The following is a 22,766-nucleotide window of genomic DNA, read 5'->3' as shown; positions in this document are numbered from 1 at the left end:
GCGCCCCTGATTTCCAACCCCCGCCGGCGAACCCCCCTCCCCTTTATAAAGGGCAGGAGAGGGCCCTCCCCCTGCTCCTCTGATGGCCACCCCAGCCAGCCAATAGACGCGCCCTGGCACCTAGCAACACCCAGCCGGTTGGCTGCCGGCGGCCGCAGCCCCCTTTTTTCCGAGGGGCCAATGGGAAGCGGCGGCGGGTTGGATTCCCGGGGCTGTCCCCCCCCCCCAGCTCGGAGGAAGAGGGAGCTGAGAGGCGCAGACAACAGCTGGGCGGCCAGGCAGCCAATGGCAAGCGCGGAGGCCCCGCCAGCATGGGAGGTGGGAGGGAAGATAACAAACCGAACGCAGCGCGCCTTAAAGGGGCCGCGAGGTGCAGCATCCCGAGCCAAGGCGGAGGAACGGGGAATGGGCTTCCTCGAGAGCAAGCCCCGTTCACCTCTATGGGGCTTGCTCCCAGGTAACGGCTTGGAATCGTGCGAGGCGCGGGTGTCCCAAGTTGCCGATCTGCAGTCCTATGGCTATTGTTGTTTAGTCGTGTCCGACTCTTCGTGACCCCATGGACCCCTATGGCTATTACTCAGAAGTAAATTGCATTGGATTTGTTGTTGTTGAGTCGTTAGTCGTGTCCGACTCTTCATGACTCCATGGACCAGAGCACGACAGGCACTCCTGTCTTCCACTGCCTCCCGCAGTTTGGTCAAACTCATGCTGGTAGCTTCGAGAACACTGTCCAACCATCTCGTCCTCTGCTGTCCCCTTCTCCTTGTGCCCTCCATCTTTCCCAACATCAGGGTCTTTGCCAGGGAGTCTTTTCTTCTCATGAGGTGGCCAAAGTCTTGGAGTCTCAGCTTCAGGATCTGTCCTTCCAGTGAGCACTCAGGGCTGATTTCCTTCAGAATGGAGAGGTTTGATCTTCTTGCAGTCCATGGGACTCTCAAGAATCTCCTCCAGCACCATAATTCAAAAGCATCCATTCTTTGGCAATCAGCCTTCTTTATGGTCCAGCTCTCACATCCATACATCACTACTGGGAAGACCATAGCTTTAACTATAGGGACCTTTGTTGGCAAGGCGATGTCTATTACTCAGAAGTAAATTGCATTGGATTAAATGGTGCTTATTTCCACCACCACCACCACCCCAGTTAATTGGGTTTAGGATTGTAGGCTTGGCCAGAAGATAAGAATCAGGAGAATTCCGCTTGCCGGTTGTTTACTGCAAAACAAGAACAACAAACCCCAAAGAGTCTTGTGGCACATTGAAGGAGCACACATTTGTTATTCCGGGCCAAGGTGTGCTGAACTAGAGTCTACTTCATCCCCATATATGGCGGTGATTCTCAGTTACAGGGGTGTATACACACGCTCACACTCACATGTTCATAGCAGTAGAAGGAGAGATGTATGCATTGGGGTCAGAGGAAAACAGAAATGCCAGAAACGCAGGTAGTGACCATTCAGATTAGAGCTACAATGCAGGCAGGATAAGCACAGAGACTCTTTAGGGAAGCAGTTGATAGGCTATGAAACAAACCGACTTGGTAGTGCTGAGTGAATTTACAACTGCAAACCATTGTCTCTATTAAGTCCCAAATGAATTGCATTGGATGTCTCCAGTATTTGCAGTGTAGCAGCTTCACTCGTGAGCCTTCCTTTTAAATTCCATCCTTCAAGTCTGGCAATTCTAACATCAGTGGGGAATGCCCTGACACCTTGAAATGTGCTCCTACTCCTTTCTGAATGCTGCCATTTCTGAGGTCAGATTTGTGTCCTTTTATTCTTTTGCTTAGGACAGCTTTCCCAAACCTTCCATATGTTGTGGCTTACAGCCTCCATCATTCTTGACCATTGGCCATGCTGACTGGGGCTGATGCAGGTTATGACCAGTTGTTGGCAATCCCAGGTGGGCAGAGTGCCTAGTTCAGTCCCTGGCACCTTCAGGTAGGACTGGGAATGCCCCCTGCCTGAAACACTGCAGAGCTGCTGCCAGTCAGTGTAGACAATACTGAGTTCTGTGGACCAGTTGTTTGACTCAGGAGAAGGCAGTTTCCTATATTTCTGGGCTCCCTGTTCTCTTTCACACACAGCAATAACATCACCTCCAGGGCAGAGGGAAGGAAGAAAAACAGGCCCTCTCTAGCTCACCTTCCAGAAGAGTCTCCAGCTATTAGCTCCTATGGCAACAAATCACTTGTGCCCAGCAACTCTTTAGTTATGCAAAGGTTCAAACAAAAGAGAATGTCCCAGACTATCTGTGTGCCAAACTATCTGTTTGACGTGAGACACTAGCTTGACCATAAAATAATAAAGTAAAACTATCCTCTTCTGCAGACTCAAACCTTACACAGCTGTAAAAACCACAGGATTGGAAGAGACCCCCAGCCCAACCCCAATCCTAGAACAATTTGAATTGCATCATTTAAATTTACTTGTTAAGGGTGTGGGAGTCAGAATTGCACTTGGCTTAACCAAAGGAGGAATGACAGCCAAGACAAGCGCAGAGGGAATAAGTCTGCATCAGCACAACCGGACGCCTTCCTCTGCCCCAACTGCAACAAAACATGTCTCTCCCGCATCTGTTTCTACAGCCACAGCAGGCACTGTAACTCTCCAACAGTTTGACTTTGCCTCCCAAGGTGCACTCCTCCACTGTCTCCCAAGACAGAAGGATGCCAACACAACAACATTTGGAGGTTCCATGATCAACGGCTACAGTCGTACCTTGGAAGTCAAATGGAATCCGTTCTGGAAGTCCATTCCTACTTCCAAAATGTTTGGAAACCAAGGCGTGGCTTCCGATTGGCTGCAGGAATCTCCTGCAGCCAATCGGAAGCTGCAACGGACGTTCGGGTTCCAAAGAACATTCGCAAACTGGAACACTCACTTCTGGGTTTGCAACGTTCGGGAGCCAAAACGCTCGACTCCCAAGGCATTTGGCTTCCAAGGTACAACTGTACTAGCCATGATGACTATGCCCTGCCTCCACAGTTGGCAGAAGCCATAATGCTTCTGAATACCAGTTGCTGCAAAATGTAGCGCAAAATGCTGCAAAATGTAGCGCAGGCAGTAGGGAGAGTGCTCTTAGGCTGCAGTCCCTCTTGAGGTTTCCCCGCAAGCGTCTGGTTGGCTACTGTAAAATCAGGATGCTCAATTAGCTGGGCCTTTGGCTTGATACAGGAAGCTTTTCTTACATGCTGTGCAACTCAAAAGGAGCCATCCAGCCCAGCCTATGACACTAGCATCCAGAATCTGAATAATTATACTCCCCTCTCACTGGCCTTGGGTGTAGGGCGTGCGATTCCTTGCGGATCACCTCCGAACCCAAAACAGCAACTCACCAGCAACAGCAAGATGCAAAACAGGTGTCACGAGAGAAGTTTATAAAATTATGCATGGCATGAAGAGAGTGGGCAGTTTTTCTCCTTCGCTCATAACACTAGAAGACTGAGTGTTGGGAAACTCAGGACAAATAAAAGGAAGTCCTGGCTCTGCCAATAAGGGGTTCTAGCGCCACCTGGTGTTGGGCTCCTTGCTTTCCGCCCTACCAGACCCTATAGGCATCACAGCTACGCACCAAGTGCAAGGCTTCACGCCTAAACAGGACTCTAGTCCACAAAGGCAATGCCATAAATAAGTCTGCTGGACTGAAGAATGGATAAGTAAGATAATGTGACTATGCAGAACTGGAAAAATTAACAGCAAAACTAAGAGGATCTAAGAGGCAAGGGTTTTATGGAAGAATGGATGCCTTTTTTGGACTATTTAAAGAAATACTATAGTAGGATGAACTCAAGAGCAGGATTTGAGCTATGAGCAACAAATTAGATTAGATTATAAAATTGTGGTTATGATTTAATTGATAGAAGATAGGGTGAAGCAGAAGAGGAGAAACAACAACTCTATGGAAAACGGGGTGGGAAGTCGACAAAGATAAGAGAAAATATGAAATTGTGTTTGTGTACGTTGAAAATTAAGAAAACATAATGGGAAAAAATGAAATGCAATGAATCTGTTGGAGTTTGCAGGGCCCGCAAGACTTTTCTCTTTCTTACTGCGTTGGAGGCTAACCAAACTCCTGCTGTTTCAAGTCTGCTGTTTCCAACCCCTGCTAGACAGATACTTTTAACATTTCATTTTTATGCTGTTTTAAAAATTTATAGCCCTTTATCTTTGTCAAAACAAAAACAAAACAAAACCTTGAGACTGACGGGTGTTTAGCATGCAATAACGGCAAGGCAGTAAACACAGCAGAAGAGAAATGATTGAGCACATCACACACAGCATTTGTCTAACTAGCACCTTCCGGATGTTAGGTAAAGGGTAAAGGGACCCCTGACTATTAGGCCTAGTCGTGACTGACTCTGGGGTTGCGGCGCTCATCTCGCTTTATTAGCCGAGGGAGCCGGTGTACAGCTTCCGGGTCGTGTGGCCAGCATGACTAAGCCACTTCTGGCGAACCAGAGCAGCGCACGGAAACGCTGTTTATCTTCCCGCCAGAGTGGTACCTATTTATCTACTTGCACTGGCGTGCTTTCAAACTGCTAGGTGGACAGGAGCTAGGACCAAACAACGGGAGCTCACCCCATCGTGGGGATTCGAACCGCCGACCTTCTGATCGGCAAGCCCTAGGCTCTGTGGTTTAACCCACAGTGCCACCCACTTCCCCTTCCAGATGTTATTGGACTCCAACTCCCATCAGCCCTGATCACCATGGCTAGTGGTTAGGGAAGATGGGAATTGGAGTCCGGTGGCATCTGGAGGGCCGATGGTTCACCAACCCTGGTCTACACCGCCTGGCAGAAGTTCTTGCAGGATTTCAGGCAGGGGCTTCTCCCAGCCCTACCTGGAAGTGCCTGTGATTGAACCCGGAACCAGCTTCAGGCAGTCAATGGCCCCCCCGTTTTAAAACAGCTCTGATCATGGTTTGTGCAGCAAATAAATGAAGGGGTCGCATTGCACACATGACCTACGGACAGCTCCCTTTGTGCCCAAGATTATTTGGGTGCCAGAAGAAGCAGGATCATCTAGGCAAGGTTTCCATGCAGAGAAAGACAATGAGGAAGAGAGGGGGGCTGGCTCTTGTTTTATATACAGCCCTCCTCAGTCGAACGCTCTGGAAACATGGGGGGGGGGGCCTGGAGGCAGGCAGGGGAGGCTTTGAAAGGGAGCAGAATGCAATGGAAGATGTGATTCCCTTCAGAGAGGGGGGGACAACAGGTTTTAAACTGCTTTATCTTATCATTGATCTTAACTATTTTTTAAAATTTCAAATAGCTGCTTTTTATTGATAACTATTGTTTTATTCCTTTTAGAGATGGCATACAGGGTTTTTGTGCAATCAGACAGTATATGAATTTTATGAAATAAATAAAACACACAAGATTGATTGATTGATTGATTGATTGATTGATTGCATTGCATTTATATCCCACCTTTTTCCCAAGGAGCTGAGAGTGACGTGAACATGGTTCTTCTTCCCCTCCTCATTTAACCCCCTGCAACAACCCTGTGATGTAGGTTGCTTTTGTTGTTATTATGTATTTCGTGTTTTTTATACTGTGATTTTTATGTTGTGAGAGCTGCGGGTATAGTGCGGTTAAATGAATGAATGAATGACAGAGGGATGGACAAATCTGTCCATTTCAGTTTCTGACTTTTCTAATCTGCTGTTCCCAGTTTGCTGCATTCCTAGTTTGCTCCATTTGTGTGTTGCTGTTTTTTAGTTGTGGGATTTTTTATTTTTTTTAATCAGCACTTTAGTCTCCCTTTCTCCTTCTATATACATTTTTTTAATGCAGCACATTCCTAGAGCAATGCATTTTAAATGTCATTTTCACTGTTGCCCCCCCCCCCTTTTAAACACCTTCCCCCAAATATGCATGTTTTTGGTGGAAGAACCGCATTGTGAAGTTTGGAGAACTGTGCGTTTCAGAAAAAGAATAGCAGTGTTTCGATTCCAATCCTGTTCTGGGACGTGCCCTTTAGGTGAGGGGCTGGTTGCATCAAAATGTGGACTGAACCAAACTTCTTCCCCATCCTTAAGCACACAGACACACACACTATTTCTAGTCAATCAGGTTTTGGAACCAGTAACCTGTTTCCCTTGCTTATCAGCGGTGAAAGGGTGAGTGTACACACCAGTGACTTCTGGGCCAGGGGCGGTTAAGGTGGTGATTTAAAGTCACGGTTGGACTACAGCTCCCATCATCCCTGACCATTGGCTGAGCTAGCCAGGGCTGATGGGATGAAGAGTCCAACAGCAGCAGAAGGGTCACAGGGTCCTCTTTAGATTTAGACCCTGGAGAGGCACTGCTGCTCAGTGTCAACAGTAGTGAGTTAGATGGGCAAATGCTTTGAGTCAGCTGGGGAAACACAGCCAGATGTATCATCATCATCATCATAATCATCATCATCATCATCATGACAATCCAGTTTCCTAAGAGTTCTGTCTGCAGCCTGAACTAAAGGTAAAGGTAAAGGGACCCCTGACCATTAGGTCCAGTCATGGCCGACTCTGGGGTTGCGGCGCTCATCTCACTTTATTGGCCGAGGGAGCCGGCGTACAGCTTCTGGGTCATGTGGCCAGCATGACTAAGCCGCTTCTGGCGAAGCAGAGCAGCGCATGGAAACACCGTTTACCTTCCCGCCGGAGCGGTACCTATTTATCTACTTGCACTTTGACGTGCTTTCGAACTGCTAGGTTGGCAGGAGCAGGGACGGAGCAACGGGAGCTCACCCCATCACGGGGATTCGAACCGCCGACCTTCTGATCAGCAAGTCCTAGGCTCTGTGGTTTAACCCGCAGCGCCACCTGCATCCCCCTGGACCTGGACCTGGAAGAAGGTACAGGGTTATAAAGACTAGATCTAGCCGCCTGAGAAACAGTTTCTATCCAAATGTGATTTTGGTTTTAAACGCAGTGTAAGGTAATCTCTATGGGAATATATTGTATTTAATTATGGGGTATCAGAGTTATAGGGGGTTGACCAGGCTGGGATAGCAGGCTTGTTGGTTTTTGAATGTCTGATGTAGATTTTTTTCAATTTCATTGTTCTGTATGGGACAATGACAATAAAGATTATCGTATCGTAGCCACATGCCGTTAGGTAACCTCTCAAAATGAAGGGGACGCTTCCATGAGATCTCGCCACATGCCCACCAGCAAGTAACCTTTTTAAACATCACTGTCAGTAGATTGGAGGGGGTTCAGCAGCCTGGACTGCCAACGCCACTTGAGCTACCGGAGATCTAACACCACAGTTCAGAACACTGGCCCAGCTCCCAGGATGTGCTAAGATCATTTGCTTTCCCCAAATCTGTTGGCCCTTCAGAGTTTGCAAGCACAACGGAACGTGCCAGCGAAGCAAGAAAGAACACATCTAATGCATCAATATTTCAACTAGCCTGAGAAGGAATTCCCAAGAAAAACCACCGTGTTGTAACAACGGAGAAGCAGCCACCCAGCACTGTTTCGAAAACAACTGGCAGATGGCTTGTTTGGACAATTCAACCCCACCCCGCAAGAATGTCAGCTTGAGCTATATAGTAATCTTGCTGGTTTCTCCCTCATTTGGGTATCCAGCCCAGCTAATCCTGATAACTGTTGAAATTTACCAAAGGCTTTTTGAACAGAGGGTTGTGCATGTATCATCTCTGCAAGGCACACAACGACCCTGCAAGCCGTGCCAGTGCCATCCTCACTGGGAATCATCTCCTGCCGCAGCTGACCATTGATCTGCCTAACTCAAATGTTGCCAAAACTGGCTGGCAGCAACTTTCCAGGGAGTTTTTCCTAGCCTTACCTGGAGATGCTGGGGGTTGAGCCCGGGAACTTCAGCATGGGCTCTGCCACTCACCTGGGCTGGACAAACATTCCCCCCACTACGGCTGAGGCTGCATGCGTGTCTGTACTCTGCACAAGGAAGTTCACTGCATCTTGCAGCATTCCTCCATCAACAAGGCTCAAAGCATCACAGATATGGGGAGATGTTTTGTCTTGATACCTGGAATGTAGTTTAGGACTTCTTATCCAGGGAAGGGGAGAAAACAAGAATAGCTTCATGCATGCAACCCTCTGAGCCTGAGGGGGCTAAAACCTAGAAGTGTAGAACAAAATCTCTTATTTCTGTAATTTTGGACTCACAGGTGTCCATGGAGGCACAGGTCAAATCTGTGTCCAGGGCAGCTGTTTACCAGCTCCATCTGGTATGCAGGCTGAGACCCTATCTGCCTGCGGACTGCCTCGCAAGAGTGGTGCATGCTCTGGTTATCTCCCGCTTGGACTACTGCAATGCGCTCTATGTGGGGCTACCTTTGAAGGTGACCCGGAAACTACAACTAATCCAGAACTTTGGCTCCCAGTACATTTCCGAGCACAATTCAAAGTGTTGGTGCTGACCTTGAAAGCCCTAAACGGCCTTGGTCCAGGATATCTGAAGGAGCGTCTCCACCCCCATCATTCTACCCGGACACTGAGGTCCAGCGCTGAGGGCCTTCTGGCGGTTCCCTCACTGCGAGAAGCCAAGTTACAGGGAACCAGGCAGAGGGCCTTCTCGGTAGTGGCGCCCTCCCTGTGGAACACCCTCCCACCAGATGTCAAAGAGAACAACTACCCGACTTTTAGAAGACATCTGAAGACAGCCCTGTTTAGGGAAGCTTTTAGTGTTTGATGTATTGCAGTATTTTAATATTTTTTTGGAAGCCGCCCAGAGTGGCTGGGGAAGCCCAGCCAGATGGGCGGGGTATAAATAAATTATTATTATTATTATTATTATTATTATTATTATTATTATTAATCCAATTATAGTTTATTGGGAGAAGGGGTCTTCAGGCCCAGGGTATCAAATGCTGCCCTCTGGGTCTGGCCCTCAGAACTCTCCCCAGAACACACCCCTCACTCGACCTGCTTTGTGCCTTGAGTGTTTGCCCGGCTGAGATGCGTCTTTGAACTCTGGTCCTATTTTGTGCTTTCCTGGATGGGGGAGCAAGTGAGCTCTGTGTGTGTGTGTGTGTGTGTGTGTGTGTGTGTGTTTGTTTGCATGCAGAAACCAGTCTGCTGAAGAAGAGGAAAATTCACATTCGCTGGGTCACTCACACTCTTGCCTCTGGTCTTGTGGCACCTGGAAGCTTTCTGTGCCTTGTGAAATTTAATTCCAAGCAGGTCTTACAGAGAATCTTCTTCTGCTGTAATCTCTTTATATCAGCCTTCCTTCTGCATGTTTCCCCAGGAAGAGGAACAAACACACATCTCGGAAGACCATAGCCCCGCGGAACAGACCCCTCGACAATTGAGAGAATGTTGTTTCAACTTTTCTTGTAAAAGTATCCTGGAGGCTTTTGAAAACAACAACAAAAAACTTTTGCATCCTGCTATTCTACCTTTTAAAATTGTCAGAAATCTCAAGGCATATGTTGAAGCCCACCCACTTAAACCATTTTTTAAAAATGTGGCAAAAAGTAGCAGGATTTCTGGAGAGGCTGGAGGAGCGTCTTTGGTTTCAAACAACATCAGCCCGCTGCATTGCAGATCCTGCATCATTCACAGGCCAGAGAGAGAGAGAGAGAAATACTCTCTGCTGAATTAATTCTAATGCACAAGACTATTAGAGAGTAATGGAGAAAACACTGAGTTACTGTGACCCCTGGTGGCAGAGAGAGGTACCACAGCTTAAATAAACACGGCCCAGGATGTGCAAAGCCAGGGAAAATATTCACCTGCAGTGGAGAAGAGGTAGCTGTGTCTTTCTAGTGGCATCAGGGCAAGATGACTCAAGGGTTAGAAGGGGGTGTGTGTGTGTAGCACAGTTCAGAGCAACCTGTTGGTTTGAAGCATTAAACCACAGTCTCTGGAGGCAGAGTTATGGGAAACAGGGCTCGTTCCATCAGCTTTGGCTATCCCTGAAATATGAAAGCTGGCCATTATAACAACTGTTTTAAAAATCGGCACCCAAGTTTCCCCCTCCCTCCCTTTCCCCTAGTGTGCAATTTATTTACTTATTAAGCTTGAAAGCTTGAATCCACATTGGCAGAGTGCAGCTGAGGAAGCAAAGAATACCCTGCTGATAAATAAAACTATCTCCCAGTACGTTTCTGAGCACAATTCAAGGTGTTGGTGCGGACCTTTAAAGCCCTAAACGGCCTCGGTCCTGTATACCTGAAGGAGCGTCTCCACCCCCATCGTTCTGCCCAGACATTGAGATCCAGCGCCGAGGGCCTTCTGGCGGTTTCCTCATTACGAGAAGTAAGGTTACAGGGAACCAGGCACAGGGCCTTCTCGGTAGTGGCACCCGCCCTGTGGAACACCCTCCCATCAGATGTGAAGGAAATAAGTAGCTATCCTATCTTTAAAAGACATCTGAAGGCAGCCCTGTTCAGGGAAATTTTTAATATTTAACGCTGTATTGTTTTTAATACTTGATTGGGAGCCGCCCAGAGTGGCTGGGGAAACTCAGCCAGATGGGCGGGGTATAAATAATATATTATTATTATTATTATTATTATTATTATTATTATTATATCTCAGAATGTATGTGGCTACCAATTTTGGGGGAATTGCACATTTAGGTGAATTCAGACTAACAATCTAAAACACAAACATCTCTCGCATAGAAGTACGACCAGACTGTACTGCTTTGTTTGATTCCGGCTGAGGAGTCAAGTGGAATTGAAATGACACTTTTTCTTTTGCTTCAATTCATAAAAGCTTTCCTCTCAGTGCTGTTTGGCGCCTGGTGGGACTCTTAGGGCAGAAGTCAGGGAGACTCCTTGCTGAGTTCCACAAAGGCAACACTGAGACTTGGAAGAGTTGACAGCGACAGTGCCGCCCCGTTACTGTAAGAAAGGCAGGCAAACGGATGAGGAGGGGCTGGGCTGAGGGTAGACTGAGGTTGGTGGGGCTCATTCGCCCTAATGGGCGACATCCACTGCCTAGAAGTGAGCATGAGAGTACATGGAGGGTTTACAGAGTAGCATAAGCAAGCGCATGCTCTCTGCCCCAAGGAACTTAGCAAGGATAATGTGCAGTGTGGGGCTGGAAGAGGGGAAGGCAACAGAGCTGAGGCAGCAACGGGCTTTTGGTCAAAAATGCCTACATATCATGTCTGTGATTCCCTCCCTAGGCAAATGCTTCACACAGGGTAGCAGGCAGGCAAGAACCACCACGTTCACTGCAAGAGGTGACGCGAACGAGATCTGAAGTGGAATTAAAATGCTTTCAAGAGCCAGGCCACCAAGGTGCACAGGCGTGGCTGGTTTGCAATGGCAGAGCGGTGGTGGAGCGCCCTTTCAATCTGAAAACCGTTTTCAGGTTAATGAGGGAAACCGTTTCATCACAGACATGGCTCAGAGAGGTGCGTTTTCTTTCTTTTTTTAATTCGCTGATTCAGAGACCGCTACGTCCCTCACAGTACAGTTTAAGCTAAATTTAGGAGAGGCGACACAGAAGTGTACTTCGGAATATACATGCTACAGTTTCAACTCTTACACTTTAAAGGCCTTTTAAAGTCACAGTTAGTATCAAATCCCTCCAAAGAATTCAGGGTGGTCTACAGTGCCATTGTTTTTTTTTAAAAAAATACCCTGTTATCCTCATAACTGCCCTGTGAGGTAGGTTAGGCTGAGAGATTGTGACTGCTCTAAACTATCCCAGCTACTTTTTATTTTAATCAAGCGGATATTTGAACCTAGGTCTAGGTCTTGAACTGCACTGGTTTTCCATACCTTTCTTCTGTGGCTTGCCACCCCCTTATATTTAAAACTTATTGACTTATTTTAAAGTAAACGTGATGCTATTTTCTCCAGGTGTCAGTAGGTCAGAAGACATCCTTGTGCATGGGAGTGGAGACCAGCTCAGTTAACCAAAGCGCACTTGCAGAGGCGAAGTTAAGACCTTTCCTTGCACTCAGCACTTACTCCAGGAATTCTTAAACCAGACTTCTCCTGGGGAGGCAACAGTGTTCCAACAGTGGTACAAAGTGCAGAGACCTTTCTACGTATGCCAGTCAATTAGAGAGGCTTTGTTTTGGGAATTTCAGCCTCTTGGTTCAAAATGTGGCATGTGCTACTAGGCTTATGACTATCGAGGCAGGCGAGCCTGGAATCTACAAGAACGGTAGCTTATTCTACATTCTGAATTCAGGCCAGGTGGAAAAAAAGGTTGCAGCCTTTGATACCGTCAGCCCCTGAAAAGTGGTGTCGCATCTTACTGTTATATGTCTTCTGCTCCCACTCGGAGTCAATGACTGCAGTGCGAGCCCTTCCCAAAAATGCTTCAGGCTAAAAAAACACGGCAGTACGTACAACAAACTGGCCAAGACATCCCTACATTGATACAAGCAGCACTATTGCTAGTTTTAGGGTTCGCTGTTGGACACACACACACACACACACACACCATAAAAGAAGGCTAACTTTCATGAGTTATGCTAGAGGACTGGCCGTCATGAGTTCCCTGGCCAAGATTTGCTGTGGCCAGATAGCCTGCTCAAGAGGCAGGAATGGCGCATGGAGCAAAGAGTGTCTGCCGTCAAACAGCGCTTGAAGCAGCCTACCGGATTTGGGTGGTGGGGGAGTAGCCACCGGGGAACAGTTCATCACCCCCTCTTCAAAGTTGTCCTCAGCAAATAAAACATGGATGTCAGACAGGGGCTTTTAGCAGAGTGTAAAGTCCAGCTTGTCCATTTTTCCAGCTCTTTCTTCTTTTCCTCTTTCTGCCTCACTAAGAAAACGTGACAATTACGGCCGCGTCAGCCAGTCCACTAAGAACATTTTACACAGAGTAGGCAACAAAGTAAAATTATTGTTATTATTATTATTTTTTAAAAAGTGTCCCGCTGGAATGTTTTCCATGTGCAAACTTGGTGGAATCTGAGCTAGCAACGAATACGGTTAAGTTACACCTACCACCTCTAGGAATCGCCCTGTCGGCAGGTTCCTTCCTAGAGACGTCTCGTCGGACCAGGGTGCAACGCCCGCCCATCAAGCTATTTACATAACAACTATGCCGCTTACATTTTAAAATAAATATAGCTGTGTGCAATCTCTAAGAGGTGTAATGACTTAAGAATGAGGTAATAAAACCCAGCTGCGTCTACGTCTCATTGTCGGGTGAGCGCATGTCACTGAAAAGTTCAGGCAGGAGGGTGCCGGTGTGTTGGGGGGGGGGTGCTGCTGCTGCTCCTCCTTGGCTTGGTGCTGTCCGGGGATCGTGTACTCTCCCCCCTTCCTCTTTGCAAGAACTACCCTTCCTTGTCTTTCTGCTGCCCAGGCGTGTAGGTGTGCAAAAAGTTCTTCAGCTTCGTGGGGTAATCCGTCATCACGCCCGTCGCGCCCAAATCGAACGCTCGCTGGTACTCTTCGTCTTCGTTGAGGACCCAGATATACACCTGGAGGGAGAGAAGGCACACAATGGATGTGTGACTGATAATGCCTCCCAATACAACTTTTGCCTATGGCTGCTTTTGGCTAAGTCACAGGGGTCAGCAAACTTTTTCAGCAGGGGGCTGGTCCACTGTCCCTCAGACCTTGTGGGGGGCCGGACTAGATTTTGGAAAAAAAAATATGAATGAATTCCTGTGCCCCACAAATAACCAAGAGATGCATTTTAAATAAAAGCACACATTCTACTCATGTAAAAACACCAGGCAGGCCCCACAAATAACCCAGAGATGCATTTTAAATAAAAGGACACATTCTACTCATGTAAAAACACGCTGATTCCCGGACCGTCCACGGGCCAGATTTAGGAGGCGATTGGCCCGGATCCGGCCCCTAATTTGCCTATCCATGGGCTAAGGCCACAACTGAAACTGAACCTAAGCAGGAATGCTGGCATTTGCTAACATTCATCCTTCATTAGTCTGGCCCCCCACTTTTTAATTTTTATTTAACAGAATTCGTATACTGCCTGATTGTAAACCTCTAAGTGGTTCTCTCTTTCTCTCTCTCCTCTCTCTCTCACCCCCCCCCCAATAAAAGACAGTGGAAAAGGAGCATTAAAAACAACTCAAATATAGTTAACATTTATAATAAGGTAAAAACACAGAGAACTGCTTGCTGCTGAGCCAGACCTATGTTCCAACTAGCTCAGTATTGTCCACACTGAGTGGATGCAGCTCTCCTGGGAGGCAGCATTTCCTAGCCCCAAGGGGAGATGCTGGGGGATAAAAAAGCATGTTGATTTCTACAAGCTTCTTTCCCTTTGCCCTCGGCTTTTGGGTGGGGAGGGAGGGAAGAAGAAGAAAGACCGGAGGATCAAGACAAGAGCATGAAGCATAAAGCTTGTCCAGAGGCAAGAAGGTCAAGCAATGCTTCCCCCATCCACGTTTTCTGTAAGTTGAAAAACAACAGCCAGCCCTCCTGTCATGAGGACCAGAAGCATGATCTCCAGCGTACAGGCATGCTCCGTGGTGGCTGTGCATACAGGCTGATCAAAGCTAGTATAATGTGAGCTGGAAGTCACTTGCTCAGATACTAGGTCAGTCAGAAGCAGTTAAGTATTTTTTGGCATCAGATAAGTCACTTTCAAAGCATCAGCAGCACATCAGAAAGAGAATGTTCATATTGAATTTCCTTGGAATCCCAGGAAGCAGGGGAGGAAGACCTCTGGCCAGCAGAGGTCAAATTTTGGGCCTGCCAGGCCATGTCTCCCATGCCTCTCTCCTTGGGAAGTCACCTGATGGGTGGGAAAGTGGGGTTAAATCCTGCATCCGCTGTGCACCTATTACAGGGAACAGGGGTGCACAGCCAAACTGAGCAGGATTCAACTTCTGCCTATCAGCTGATGAGCAGGGGTTAAATTGTGCTCAGTTTGGCAGGATTCCATGCAGTAAGGAGATCCAGTAAGGAAGGGGTTCAAACAGAATCTCCTGCTAAAATGGGAGAAAAAAACTTCCTCTTAGCAGCACTTTGCAAGGTGCTTTAAAGTTCCAATGTGACATCAAGTCACTGACAGGTGGAGGGCGCCACCCAGCTGTCACATTCAGCCCTCAAGGCTGATCCCGATATGGATCTGGCCCAAGGAGGCAAGAAGGCTCCCCACCCGGGCTACAGGTTGAGCGGAGGTGGGAGTCAATGTAGCGCTTGTGTGAACTATGTGGGATCCCACTTAACACATGCCAAGTTCTTTAATGTGTTGTTTACGTCACACTTTTCTGAGGTTAGTTGGAGATGGGAACAGAACAGATCAGCTCCCACACAAAATTTCAGAAGATCTGTGTTACACCGTACCTGAATTCCTCGAGCAGTGAGGTGGTCAAATAATGCTTTCCTCATTAACAATCTGCAACGACAGGATAGTAAGATCATTGACATGTCTATCAAAGGTGTGATATATACATATATACATATACATACATATATATACAGTGGTACCTCTGGTTACAGACGCTTCAGGTTACAGACTCTGCTAACCCAGAAATAGTGCTTCAGGTTAAGAACTTTGCTTCAGGATGAGAACAGAAATCGTGCTCTGGCGGCGTGGCAGCAGCAGGAGGCCCCATTAGCTAAAGTGGTGCTTCAGATTAAGAACAGTTTCAGGTTAAGAACGGACCTCCGGAACGAATTAAGAACTTAACCTGAGGTACCAGTGAGTGTGTGTGTGTGTGTGTGTGTGTGTGTGTGTAGCTATACCTCCCTTTCCACTAAACTAGCACTCCAGGCATCCGACAAATTAATGCAAAACAAGCTGCACTTAGACGTGCGGTTTATTGTGTTAGTTTTACTGGCTATTACGCTAGCACTGCTTTGTCTTCTACTGTTCCTTTCAAACTGAGGCACCTGTTGAGTTATGGAACTGTGGCTCTTTGATTGCTAAAATTGCCACGTTCTGCTAAATTTGCATGCAGCTGGAATACTGCCCCAAATGTCAGCATGTAAAATTACAACATGAATTCTCAAGTTTATGAGGCTGCAAACAGATCCGTCCCCCCCCCCCCCAACAAATTAATACAGAAATGAGTGCCAAGCCTCCGCTAGATTCCACTAGATTTCCTGAAGCGGCTTTTCCAATGTGTGAAAGATCACATAGAAGGTAGAAATTGACCAGTAAGGAAACATTGGGAAGATGGACTAAAGTGTTGTCTGAATGCAGCCGCAATCTGATGATTTTAAAAGTATGGGTAAACAGGATGGGCTTTATTATCTACCAGGCCTCGGGTGTGTTTAAGCCCAGCTTTGTCTACTCTGACTGGGAGAGGTTCACCAGGCGAAGCAACATCTTTCTCACACCTGCTTCCTGATCCTTCTAAGGGGGTGGAACTGAGATTCTCTGCCTGAAAAACATGTCCTCTGCCACTGAGTTTTGGCTCCTCCCCAAAGCAGCACTTTGTACATTATCAGCAGGATATGCCCCTGTGGCATGTCTTGCTGTGCCTGCTAACCGGGAGGTGGCAAGGCTAGAGCAACGAACAGGCAACCTCCTTGGGAAAGGTAAAGGTAAAGGTAAAGGTACCCCTGCCCGTACGGGCCAGTCGTGTCCGACTCTAGGGTTGTGCGCCCATCTCACTTAAGAGGCCGGGGGCCAGCGCTGTCCGCAGACACTTCCGGGTCACGTGGCCAGTGTGACGAAGCTGCTCTGGCGAGCCAGCACCAGCGCAGCACACGGAAACGCCGTTTACCTTCCCGCTATAAAGCGGTACCTATTTATCTACTTGCACTTTTGAACTGCTAGGTGGGCAGGAGCTGGGACCGAAAGACGGGAGGGGTTAGTAATTCTATAGCACCTCTGCACTGGTACCAGAGGATGCCAAAATGCAGCAAAAAGAAAGAATAACCCACCAGTGGAGGCTAGTTGGAGGGAGGCACTGAAACATTCAGAGGTGAGCATTCTGGGCTCATGGGAGACTTGAATATGCCTAATGCCTAATGGTTTTCCCAGTAGTGATGTATGGAAGTGAAAGCTGGACCATAAAGAAGGCTGATCGCCGAAGAATTGATGCTTTTGAATTATGGTGCATGGACTGCAAGAAGATCAAACCTCTCCATTCTTAAGGAAATCAACCCTGAGTGCTCACTGGAAGGACAGATCCTGAAGCTGAGGCTCCAAGACTTTGGCCACCTCATGAGAAGAGAAGACTCCCTGGAAAAGACCCTGATGTTGGGAAAGATGGAGGGCACAAGGAGAAGAGGATGACAAAGGACGAGATGGTTGGACAGTGTTCTCAAAGCTACCAGCATGAGTTTGACCAAACTGCGGGAGGCAGTGGAAGACAGAAGTGCCTGGCGTGCTCTGGTCCACGGGGTCACAAAGAGTTGGACATGACTAAACGACTAAACAACAACAATGCCTAATATGAGGTCTAGCGCTGAGGGCCTTCTGGCGGTTCCTTCATTGCGAGAAGCAAAGCTACAGGGAACCAGGCAGAGGGCCTTCTTGGTGGTGGCACCTGCCCTGTGAAACGCCCTCCCATCACATGTCAAAGAGATAAACAACTACCTGACATTTAGAAGACATCTGAAGGCAGCCCTGTTCAGGGAAGTTTTTAATGTGTGACATTTTAATGTATTTTTAATCTTTGTTGGAAGCCGCTCAGAGTGGCTAGGGAAACCCAGCCAGATGGGCAGGGTACAAATGATAAATTATATTATATTGTACTAAAGAAAGAGCCTGACCATTTGGGATATAGAGCTGTGGATCAGGAAAGCACTGGAAGCCCAAACAGCAAGAGTAGTAGGATCAGGGGAAGAGTTGGAGATAACGTTTGAAAACAGGCCCTAAGAGGTGTTACTCCTTTTGAAGCACTGCATTCGGGGAGAGGGGTGAGGCTTCTGCTCTAGAGGAGAATGACGGCACTATGACAAAGGGCTGAGGAGGAAAGGTAGCCTTACGCGTCAGTAAGCCATATGGTAAACCGCTGGCTCCTTGAGATCTTCTCTGATTCTTTCAACCTAAGAAGAGAAGAGAAGAACTTCTGTTTACAGGACTGCCATTTTAATACATGCTGTTAGCAACTGGGAAAACAGAAAAGGGATCACAATGGTCTCGGCGACAGCAGCAGTCCCAGGAGGGCTCCTGTTGTTCCACGCTGAGTGTAGCACAAATATCGAGCTTGTTGGGCTTTAATGCCAAGCGGCTTGGAAGATGCACTCAGAGCCTGAGAAAGGCCACAAGGCCCTGTTGCAACACAGTTTCAACATGAAAAATGTAGGAAATTGGTATGCAAGCACCACCCGTTCAAAAACATACAGAGAAGCCCGGATCCCTTTTACTATCATCCCTGCTGGTGCAAGGAGCACACCCACACCCCTATACGGGTTTCTAGCCCTTCTCGCTCAGAAGTCAAGGGTGGATGAATGAGATTTCCCCCCAAAAGCTGGGGGCAAACCTTTGTGTTAGCTTCTTGCCCCTTCTGTGCTTAACAAGAAATTAGCTTATGCAGAGTAATAACAGCAGTTCATTATGTAACTCGTAAGCAAAAAATAGGTCTTTAAACAGTTTACAAGTATAAAAACTAAATTACTCAAGCATTAAGAACTGAATGGTGTAATTCTGTAAAAGCAACAGAAATAAATGTGCCTGATTTATGCACAGATCATAAGAATTGAGCGTTTCTTTTTCTTATTAAATAAAAAAGCAACCAAAGACTTGATTTAAGTTTTAAGTTTTAGGGTTCTTTATGGTAAGATAAGGTTAAAATAGATTAAGGTAATTTAATGACAGAATATTATGAAAAATGGAAAGGATTTGCTGTGACAATCAACAACTAGAATACAAAAAAGGGAGGTGTGAGGAGGTCGATGAAATAAGGTAATGACAGTTAAGGATTTGGGAATATTGGATCTGTTTTTAAATCTTTGTGGTTTATTTTTGCTTTCTGATTTTGAAGTGCTATGTGTTTTGTTTTTGCTTTTTGCTTTTGATTTTTATCGATTTGTATTGTTTAATTGTTATTTGTTTCTTTCTTGTTTTTTCCTTCTTTTTCTCTTTTTTTTTGTAATTTTAAAATTCTCAATAAATATCTTTTAAAAGAAAACAACAACAAAGACTTCTGAGTGACACCACAGAACAAGGGTAGGAATTTAATAAAATTCCTTTTACTTGCCTTTTCTCTAAACTAAAAAATCCCAAACTCCACAACCTTTTCTTCAGAGTAGGCAACACTGGCCTAGAGAAGACAAATCATTTGACTTGTTTTAAGGCAGCTCCCTTCTGTTTCTGCAAGAGCTCTGAGGAACCAGGTGAGCTTCGCTCCGCTGTGCTGCTAGCACCACCGCAAAACAAGCAACTTACTTGAGAATGATTGAAGGCATAGGAATCTCCAAGAACTCCTCCAGGATGGGAAAGAAAGGCAGGAGGCCGGTATAGAACAGGCCGAGGAGGAGCAGGACACGTCGCAAGCAGAAGAGGATAGGGATGTGGGCATTCTGGAGAAATAGAAAGTGAGAGATAAAATAAGGCACAAACACAGCAGGTTTAATGCACAACTAAGGCCAGTACAAGGACGCAGGTGGCACTGTGGGTTAAACCACAGAGCCTAGGACTTGCCGATCAGAAGGTTGGCGGTTCGAATCCCCGTGACGGGGTGAGCTCCCGTTGCTCGGTCCCAGCTCCTCCCAACCTAGCAGTTCGAAAGCACGTCAAAGTGCAAGTAGATAAATAGGTACCGCTCTGGCGGGAAGGTAAACAGCGTTTCCGTGCGTTGCTTTGGTTCGCCAGAAGCGGCTTAGTCATGCTGGCCACATGACCCGGAAGCTGTACCTGGAAGCTCCCTCGGCCAATAAAGCGAGATGAGCGCCGCAACCCCAGAGTCGGCCACGACTGGACCTAATGGTCAGGGGTCTCTTTACCTTTAAGGCCAGTACTTTAGGTGCATTTACAACCTAGCCTTTACCACATGGCCCCAAGGTGGGGGACATGTATAGTATTAAAAGTTGCTAGAGCATCTGAGCAGGAGTCCTAGTTTTAAATCCCCTTTCAGCCACGGATTTAGGTGGCCGATCTTGGGGCACTCACAATCTCTCTCAGCCCACCCTACAGGGTTGTTGTGAGGATAAAATGCAAGGTGGGGGGAGGAATAACTCTGTACGTGGCCTTGAGGAAGGACAGGAGAAAAGCACTGACAGGAGAAAGTTTATCAGGATGAAATGCTGGCCGCTTACCTCTTTGTGACACTTTTCAACTATCTCATGACTGACGTTGCCCCAAACCGTCAGATGTTCTCGCTTGTAAAGGCTCACCAACTCTGAGACCTGAGATCAATATGAACACAGAGGGGCTGCTGTTTTTTTGTTTGTGGCAATTACACAATGGGGCAGTTTCTTTAATGTTATTTCTCAGTCCTCAAGTCATTGTATTATTTCTCTAGATGAGGCTTTCCCAAACTTCGGTCTCCAGCTGTTACTGGACTACAACTCCCATCATCCCTAGCTAGCAGGACCAGGGTCAGTCAATGTTCTCCCAGTTTGATGAAATACACAAATGGACTTTTGAGAGGAACCAGACTGGGGTGGGGTGGAGTCTCACCTTTTTAATCAGTACATCATTGTTCACCTTGATGTCTATGTTGACAGGAGTGTGGGGGAAGTCCTCAAATACCTCTTTCAGGAGAGGGATGCGCTTGTCTTCACCTTCGCAATGGCACTCTGATGGACACAAGCAGAATTTGGCTGAAGCTGGGGACACTCGCAGGCTGCCATCATTTGTAACGGGGAGAGCTAGAGTTGTTTCACATGTTACATGGCAACAAAGCTGTTTTGGTGCTGGGTTAACATATGAAGCGGCTGTCACGCCACCGGGTCCACCCAGCTCAGCACTGCCTACACTGGCTGGCAGCAACTTCCAATGACATAAAGTTCAGGTACAGAAGCCCAGCAATGCCATGAACAAAAAAAATAAAATAAAAAATTCAAAAGTGGCAAGGTCTTCCAAATATTACCTTTCTGGAATGTTACATCCAATCTGCAGAGGTACGGCGGGAGTTCCTTTAAATAAATAAATAAAAAAGACATGGATGTGTTTACTTCACACAGATGCCGATTTACACAAACTGATTGAGCATCATCATCTTCATCATCACCCAGAGACAGCCTTGTTTCAACCTCTCAGGCCTTACACATCAGGTGCTCTGGAAAGAAATATCTAGGGAAGAGTTATCTGGAATTTATTTCTAAGTCACAGGAACAAGAGTAATCTTTGCAGAGAAAGAATTTTTGGTCTTATTCTGAAGGAAGTAAATAATAATAATAATAATAAATAAAATTTTATTTATATCCTGCCCTCCCCAGCTGAAGCTGGGCTCAGAGTGGCTAACAACAATAAAAGTAACACAGTATTCTAAAATCAATTCATTCTAAAATCAGTTAAAATCAAATTAAGGGCAACCATTGGGCTAGAGTTCTGTGAGGATTACCAAAGGGGAGGGGGTCAGACTGTGCCTTGGCCAAAGGCCTGGTGGAACAGCTCTGTCTTACAGGCCCTGCGGAAAAATGTCAAGTCCTGCAGGGCCCTAATCTCTTGTGACAGAGCGTTCCACCACATCGGGGCCACAGCCGAAAAAGCCCTGCCTCTGGTTGAGGCCAGCCTAACCTCCCTGTGGCCCGGGACCTCCAAGGTGTTTTTGTTTGAAGACCGTAAGGTCCTCCGTGGGGCATACCAGGAGAGGTACGAGGGTCCTAGGCCGTGTAGGGCTTTAAAGGTTAAAACCAGCCCCTTAAACCTGATCCTGTACGCCACCGGGAGCCAGTGCAGCTGGTATAGCACCGGGTGAATGTGATCCCGCGGCGAGGATGAGGGGAAAAATGTTATTAAACATACACAAACAAATTTGCAGAAGAAGATTAGGCTAGAAATTGACTTTTAAATAGAAGAACTAATCAGTTAAATACAGTGCTTTTTTCCTAGAGGGAGAGCATGGGGCCTTGCTCAGCTGAGTGCTGGGAGCCCTCTGCGCCTCAGCCAATCAGCTTAAGAGGAAGCACAACAGAAAGATCCTGAAACAAGGAGACCACTGCAGAGCATCCAGGGAGCAAGAAATACCAGTGTTACTGTTATGGAGCTCCAGAAAAACGTACAATCCATTTCCACCACTGAAGGAACCCCACATTTGCTTTCCCATTAAATCAGGGGTAGGGAACCTTTCGTAGCCTGAGGGCCAGGTTCCCTTCAGGGAACCTTCCAAGGACCACATGCCAACTGGTGGTGCAGCCAGAGGCAAAAGTGAGCAGAGCTACTAACGCAGATCTTACTTTTGTACAGTAGGCTAGTTTTCCACACACATTTTCACACACCCCTCTCTACTCTCCATCCAGAAAAGCAAGAGGCATGATCAACATTGCAGCCAGGCAAAAATGTCTGAGGTGCAGAGCAAGGCCAGGGAAGGGGTATGGAGAGTTCAGAAGGCTAGACAGAGGGAGCTAGAGGGTCACATTTGGGCCAGAGGTTCCCCACCACTGTGTTGTGTTTTATAATATCAGAGCCTGATGTGAGTTTTTCAAATGGGCGTTTCCATTACCAGCCTTCTTAGCTACTTCAGCAAGCTGCAAGCCTCAGCAGGGGAGATCTGCAGGACTGCGGATATGACCTTCTGCACCATTTTTCTATATTTAGAATACTTAAGCACATTATTAACTGTTTTCTAAGTCTTACAGGCAGCCTTCTAGACCTTTTGTACTATGAGTCCCATGATTTGTATGCAAACAGCATCGAGTTTTGCCATCAGTTCAGTAGCATATAAATTGTGTAAACAAACCAACCCCAGACTGCAGGGAGTTGGAGTCTGATGACCTATGGAGTGCACCCGGTTGGGAAATTAAGCAGTGGAGGAAAGAAGAGGG

The 22,766-nt window shown here is 46.9% G+C and overlaps 1 protein-coding gene across 1 annotated transcript in view; it reads right to left on the bottom strand.

Annotated features, from left to right (window-relative positions):
• Nucleotides 1–12,787: 12,787 nt before the first annotated feature.
• Nucleotides 12,788–22,766, bottom strand: part of GDPD1 (glycerophosphodiester phosphodiesterase domain containing 1) — a 33,732-nt gene continuing 23,753 nt past the window's right edge. Inside the window, exons 4-10 of the mRNA XM_080983196.1 lie at nucleotides 20,870–20,915; nucleotides 20,458–20,576; nucleotides 20,094–20,183; nucleotides 19,225–19,358; nucleotides 17,823–17,882; nucleotides 15,225–15,276; nucleotides 12,788–13,381 (exon numbers count right to left, since the gene is read on the bottom strand). Coding sequence (XP_080839322.1) covers nucleotides 13,235–13,381; nucleotides 15,225–15,276; nucleotides 17,823–17,882; nucleotides 19,225–19,358; nucleotides 20,094–20,183; nucleotides 20,458–20,576; nucleotides 20,870–20,915 — 648 coding nt within the window. The 3' untranslated portion in view covers nucleotides 12,788–13,234. The remainder of the gene's footprint in view (nucleotides 13,382–15,224; nucleotides 15,277–17,822; nucleotides 17,883–19,224; nucleotides 19,359–20,093; nucleotides 20,184–20,457; nucleotides 20,577–20,869; nucleotides 20,916–22,766) is intronic.

This window comes from Podarcis pityusensis (assembly GCF_964106645.2).
Source record: "Podarcis pityusensis genome assembly, chromosome: 15".
Taxonomy (NCBI): domain Eukaryota; kingdom Metazoa; phylum Chordata; class Lepidosauria; order Squamata; family Lacertidae; genus Podarcis; species Podarcis pityusensis.
Note: the sequence above shows the minus strand (reverse complement) of the source record. Positions and strands in the feature narration are given on the sequence as shown.